Source organism: Orycteropus afer, unplaced genomic scaffold, assembly GCF_000298275.1.
Source record: "Orycteropus afer afer isolate SDZICR_OR568_19922 unplaced genomic scaffold, OryAfe1.0 scaffold00030, whole genome shotgun sequence".
In the NCBI taxonomy this organism is placed as follows: domain Eukaryota; kingdom Metazoa; phylum Chordata; class Mammalia; order Tubulidentata; family Orycteropodidae; genus Orycteropus; species Orycteropus afer.
Genome location: NW_006921617.1, coordinates 14118984 through 14125994, shown reverse-complemented (window position 1 = coordinate 14125994; position 7011 = coordinate 14118984). Strand labels below are relative to the sequence as shown.

General features: G+C 36.2%; 1 protein-coding gene across 1 annotated transcript in view; it reads right to left on the bottom strand.

Moving 5' to 3' along the window:
• ROCK1 (Rho associated coiled-coil containing protein kinase 1) overlaps nucleotides 1–7011 on the bottom strand; it is a 265368-nt gene that overhangs the window by 131785 nt on the left and 126572 nt on the right. Inside the window, exons 7-9 of the mRNA XM_007935599.2 lie at nucleotides 4873–5017; nucleotides 4186–4324; nucleotides 1414–1505 (exon numbers count right to left, since the gene is read on the bottom strand). Coding sequence (XP_007933790.2) covers nucleotides 1414–1505; nucleotides 4186–4324; nucleotides 4873–5017 — 376 coding nt within the window. The remainder of the gene's footprint in view (nucleotides 1–1413; nucleotides 1506–4185; nucleotides 4325–4872; nucleotides 5018–7011) is intronic.

Sequence of the window (7011 nt, the reverse complement as noted above, 5' to 3'; positions counted from 1 at the left end):
TCTTGCAGGCACCAAGTGTCCTTGGGGTTGCTGGAAAGCAGAACGTGTTCTTAAGCCCCAGAAATCTGTGAGAGCGCTGTCTCTTTGAATATCCAAAACAGTCAAGCCGCTTTTTAAACCTACAAATGGCAGCGTCCTCCGGACTGGCAAAAGTCCACAGCTCAGGCCACCTTTCCCTTCACCTTCTCCGTTTGTTCCCCAGCCACCATGCACAGTCTTCCGTGCAGTCCCTGGCTAGCAGGGTAATTTTTGGGTTAATTCTTAAGTCCTACCACCATTCGGGAATCTCCAAGCCCTGTCGCCTGTGCTGTCAGGGTTGCGCAGGCCGCTGCCAGACTGCAGCTCCGCAGTCTGGCAGCAGTATTTTGGTATTTTCACGCAAATTCTTCTGCTGGTTGGGGTTTAGTCCACTTTTGTATCCTTTCCTTCAAGGCTCAGGGGTCCAAGATTATCTTCTGTGTCTGTGTTACTGGTTTCCCTTTTCTTTGTTGAAGAGGTTCTGTGCAGTCCTTCTGCCTAGTCCACCATCTTGCTGGAACTCCCGAAGAACAAATTTTCAATGTCTTACCTAGATAGGCAGTCTCTATAACTGCCCTTAAAGCTATGTACCTATATTAATTTGCATTATTATTGTTCACTGCTGTTGCTACAACAGAAAATTAGAGGCTAGTATGCATTTTTCCTTTCTCTTAAGTCAAACGGGAAAAGAATTTCTGAGTATTAAGTAGGGAGAAGACAAATTCTTGGCCTCCCAAATCCACAGATGATGGGAACCTTTGGTGCCATTATAATTTTGATTCAGCTATAATGAACAAGGTTTACTGTGAAGCACCATCTACTTTTAACACATTTAAAAATAAAGAAATTTTCTAAACTGACCGAAAACTAACTTCTTGAACTCTATGTATTTCACTCCTGAATTGCAAGCTGCAGAAGCCTAATGGAATCAAGTATACCATAACTTCCTTATTATATTAATTCTGATATTCATAAATAACAGAATCTCCTTATATTTTTAGGTTAAAAAACAAGAAAATAGCTTGTCCATTCACTAGAAATGTATTTTCATTTCATTACCCCTTACGTACTAACTTCCTTCATAATGACATAACAAGCCTAAAATAAAGTGCAATTCATCTAAGATCAAATAACAAATTATGAATACTGACATCAAATCCATTACATGTAAGTAAGATTTCATCTTGGTATTCTGAATGAGGTAAAAGAGCTAAGAAAGCTAGTACTACAATTTGCCTAATATTATCAAGTGGATAGCTTCTCTTTAACTAGTTTAAAAAAAAGTCCATGCAGTGTTTGTATACTTTTGATTTTCATCAGATATACACCCGAGTTTCAACTATTTATTTCAACTTTAAACTATTTACTGTTAATATGCAATAAAATATAACTTACTATCTCGAAGTGTTTCCCAAGCCCATTGGTCATTTTTGAAGAAAAGATGTCGTTTGATTTCTTCTACACCATTTCGCCCTAATCTCACTTCTCTGAATAGAGAGGAAAGGGGAAAAATAATCACTTAAGATCTTATTATAACCTGTCTATAAATAAATAAATAAATCCATGCAGGATTGTAAGTAGAGTTTTATATCACCTTGAAATTACATTGCTTGGGAGCATAATTTTCAGCTTAAATAGAAAAGTTGGAGAATAAGAACATTAATAAATTTTTAAAGAAGAATACTGAAGAAAAAATATACAAAAACACAGATTTGTAGATAATCAATGACTTTACTAGTGACTAAAATCCAGACCTAACATTCACCTTGCTTCCTTAGTGTAATGAATAGAACAGAATGCATTTTTTTTTTTTTTTTTTTTAATTTGTGATTTGGGTAAATTGTACAGAACAAATTCATCTTCCATACAGCAGTTCACATACACTTTGTCTCAAGACATTGATGGTAACCTTCCACAATGCAACAGTTCTCCTCCCACTTCCTCCTCATAGCGACCTCTTCCCTGTGTCCTTCCCTCCCATGCACTCCTGCTCCCCACACTCTCTCCCTGTGCATACACAGCCCTTCTATTCTCCCATGATTGATCTCTCCAAGGAATGTATTTACCTACTGTAAATGTTCAGCTCACATGCCTGTCTGTTTGGCTGGAAGCCACAGGTATGGGTTCAATTCTAGACCTGAAGGGCAGTTAGGGGCCCTAGTCTCAGGGGTTCCACCAGGCTCTATCAGACCAGCAAATCTGGTCTCTCTCTCTCTCTCTTTTTTTCTTTACGATTTTGAGTTTTGTTCCACATTGTTCTCTCACTCTAGCCAGGATCCCATAGATCCCCCTCCGAGTGGCTGACAGTGGTAGCCGGGCACCATCTAGTTCTTCTGATCACATAATTGTATCAGCTGAGGATCACATGGTGTACAGAATGCATTTTCTTGACTCTTTTTTTTAATAGTGGAAAAGTTACATATTTTTTTGGTATACAACAATGTAATCTTATACTAGAAGTCACCAAAAAGTCCTGCAACACTTTTTACATTTAAAATTTCTGTTTTACACTCTATCAAATATTTCTGACCAATTAAAAACAAATTGCTACAAAATTCAAAGGTTAAACTGGAGAAATTACTCATCTCTGGCCTCTTTCTGGTGAGGCCTGGAGAAAAAGTTGTAAAAACTGTGCTTTGGGCTGCACTGGAATGAAGAACTCAACACCTTTTGTTCTCTAGTGCAATGCTTATAAACAATGAGAATGCCTTAAATTCCTTTTTTCCCATGAGTTAAAAGACAGATTGCTTTAGACATAATAGGACACTTACTCTGAGAAGCCTTCACTGACTCTCTCAGACTGGATTAGGTAACCTTTCCATGGCTTTCTGGCATCCACTACTTAAATCATGGTACTTAGTTTCTCTATATACTATAAATGTCTTATCTTCTTGTCTCTTCCTCCCAAAGGACTATGAGGTGTATGAGGTACTGTGTATCTTGTTCACTGTTTTATTCCTAACAAAATCCAACCCACTGTCATCGATTCTGATTCATAGCAACCCTATAGCTATATCTCTGGCACCTAATATATAGCACAGTACCGTTCCTTACATTAAATGTAAAAATTTGAAAACCTGTATCTTGGACATAAAGAAGAAAGGTAGGTTAATTAAGGAAAATCTCACACTGATGCTTATTTTAAAAGTATTAGGAATCTCTACTATTTAAATTAACACTACACAATCACAGACATTAAATATAATTGTATTAAGTCATCTGGTTAACTTTTAAATTAAAAAGTAAACCACAAGAATATACCTAATATTATGCCATTCTTGTTTTTAAAACACATACATGCATATACATTTATAAGAATTCTCATTGAATCTGGAAGTCATCACACCAATGACTATCTCTACAAGAAAGGAGGGAAAAAATATATTTTTTAAAAAAATTGCTATGAGTGAACATTTACACCAGGTAGATACACACTCCTTAGAATGATCATGAGAGAACAGAAGGGCAGTATTTGCACAGTGAGACAGTTCAGGGGTCAGGAATGCATATGTAAGAAGAATATGGGGAGAGGTAACTATAGGGAGCAAGTGGGACGAGAACTGGTACACTGTGGGGACTGTAGTCAATGTCATGAAACAAAATGTGTATGAACTGCTGTATGGAAAATGAATTTGCTCTGTAACCTTTCACCCAAATCAAAAAATTACAAAAAAAAAAAAGAAAAGCTTTGTACCATTATTTACAAGCATATCATGTATCATCAAATCTAAAATGGCATTAATTGAAAGATGCTCCCAATTAAATTGATACATATCTCTGATTGTAAGATTTAACTGTGAGTTCAAAGATGTTTATATATAAAAGAAAAATCTTAGACTCAATAAAATATATAACCATTTTTATAATTAATTACGTTAAAAATTTAACAATACAAGAAAGAAAATCATCTGGTCTAGCCATTAGCAAAAAATACATTATTATCCTAGTTCCTTAGGTAAGGCAAGTTAAAGGCACTCAGAAAAGCCACTCAGAAAATCATAAAACTGTAACAGGTTTCACTGCCAATAGGAATGACTCTGGGGATGGTAGCATTTATATTCTAACAGTTCAAATGTAGGCACTCAGATGCAGATCTTAAAAAACTGAGCAGCAAAATAACAGTCTTCTCAGAATAATGGAAATAAGTACAATTTTAAGATTATTTACCTGTCAGTAAGGAAGGCACAAATAAGATTTTTTGCCTCTTTGGATATGTCGTTATCATCAGGAAAGGTAAGTGAATTTTTATGGTTCATAATCTTACTGTAAGTCCCAACCAGAGAATCTGCATAAAAAGGTGTGTCACCTAAAATGTGAGAGACAAAACAAAAGTAAATAAACTTTCTGAGAGTTCAGGTGGTGCAGTGCCTAACGCATTTGACTGCTAACCAGTCAAAAAGCACAAACCCACCAGCCACTCCTTGAAAGGAAGACTGGGCACTCTACTTCTGTACAGATACCGCCTCGGAAACCATGGAGGGGTTGCTATGAGTCAGAACTGACTCAAAATATACTATTCTTCTACATTGGAAAATAAAAAGTTTCAAAGGTAAAGCATCATTCACATTTTAAAAAAGATGATTAAATATTTGTTAAGCTAAAAAAATATACTTTTATATGTAAAAAGAAATAACACATCACAAAGTTGTTCTAAACTTTTAAACAGCTTTTAAAAGCACACATAAAGAAGATTTGGCTCATATTTACTCCCACAATAAGATCAACATTGCTTAATATAATAAATACTGTGATGCCAATAGGTTTGGTTTCTTTGGTATGTTATTAGAAGAAGTCAAGTGGTAAGTAGTTATACTATAACAATACTGTAATTACTTAAAATTTTCCTTTACTCACCTACAAGCATTTCATACAAAAATACCCCAACTGACCACCAGTCACATTCTCGTCCATAATAACCATCACCTCCTTGGGATTTTAACACTTCCGGGGAAATATAATCAGGTGTTCCAACTGCTGTATCACATCGTACCATACCTTCCTGAAAAAGAGTGGCAGGTCAAATTTTGGATAGGAAATAAAAATCTCAGTTATTTAAAATGACATTTTTCTTAAAAGAACCTGTAGAACTCTCAATCTCTGGCCTACAAAATATCGTATCAAAATGTAATGCAAACTTGACAAAAATGAAGACTTTAATCATTTATACATATTATAGATACAATATATGAACATGTATATTACGTAATGTATACATATACATGGACTATTTTGTAATAATACTCTCTAGAAAAGTACAGTGACACCATTTATTATTCCCCCAGTTATGACAATACAATGATCTCATCTTAATTACAGAGAACAAGTATATGAGCTAATACAAAAAGACTGAGTGGCTGATACATGAGAAATTTTTAAGTTATAAATATATAAATACCCACTTTCCACTTTTTACTAAAACAGCTCCTTGGTTTAACTATGCTAGAAGCTGGAAAGAAAGTAAGAGTTGGCTGCAAGAATATAAAATGGAAAATTATGGGTATGGCAAAAGGATGGTAGCAGTATTTATCTGGTATGCATTTTAAAAAAATAACTGATATACCTGTGTTTTAGTTGGTATTAATACAGTAGCATTATAAAAAATGTTCAAACAAAAGTTCCCAGTATTGTTCCTTTCTGACCAATAAACTTCCTTTTAAAATAATAAACAGCTTTGTAAACATTCTCTGATTAAGTTTCAAAGACTATACACAGAGCTCTGGTAAAATGGCAGAATAAGCAGACATACTACACAGACCCTTTTTACAAAAAGAGGGGTACGAATTAACAGAAACAGAAGATAATCTTGGAGCCCTGAGCTTTGAAAGGAAGGATAAAGAAGTGGACTAAACTCCAACTAGTAGAAGAACCTGCATGAAAATACCGGAAGAGAAGACATACAGAGCTGCGGTCTGTCAGCGATCCTGACGGCACGGACTACTTAGATATTGCCAAGTGGTGTTAGGACTTAAGAACTAACCTAAACATTGGCCCTGCTAGCCAAGGGCTGCCTGGAGGACTGCACTCGTGGCTGGTGAATAAAAGGGGAAGCAGAGAAGAGGGAGACAGGCTGAGCTGTGGACTTTTGGCTGTCTGGAGGATGCAGCCATTTTGAATATTTACAAGTGGTTCGACCAATTTGTATATTTAAAGCAACAGCAGTCTCTCAGATTCCAGGCACCAAAGAATAGGCTCCATTTGCTGGGAACTGCAAGGACATTCCAGACGCAAACAACTAGAAAGGCAAAATATTTCCCTTGTTACTCTTATACCACACCCTCTTGCTGAACGGAGGTACGCCCATCCCTTACTCCCACCTACCTTCTGGGCCAGAAGGAATTCCATTCCAGTCTGTGTGCTCAGAGGGAGCCTGGGTGCCCTGCCTTGTCCTGTCCAGATTTTTTTTCCTTTTAGTTTGACTGTTTTAAAAATATTATTATTATTATTTTGCTCTTGTTATTTTATGCATTATTCGTGCTGTCCCAGGTTCTAGTTGTCAGCTTTTCCTCTCTTCCCTGTTCCTGGTTCCCATTTTTTTTTTTTCTTTCTCGGGGCTAACCTTATTCCTTTGTTTTCTTTTTACATTTTTCCCATTTTTTTTTCTACCTTATTCTGCTATTCAACCTCTTTACTCTTATTGCCTCCTCCCTAGATATTGAGGGCCTTTTTTTTCTTTCTTTTCTTTTTTGGTGATTGTTCTTGTGCGTTTATGCCATGTATTTTTGTCCACTTCTTTCACTTTTTTGATGGTTTATCAATTGTTGTTTTTGTCTAACTGGGAAACAGCAACATTGTTGTATTGCCCATACAATGCAACCACATTTGCACCTCCTATGTGAGAGCTACCACTTCCTTCTCCACTAACTGGCCAACGATAAACGAACACCAGGAAAAGCCTGACTCATCCTTAACTACTCTTCACAAATAGTTAACACAGATCTAAATACAACAATGTCACAATGTCTTGGAGACAACAGACCACCACAGTCCTCACAA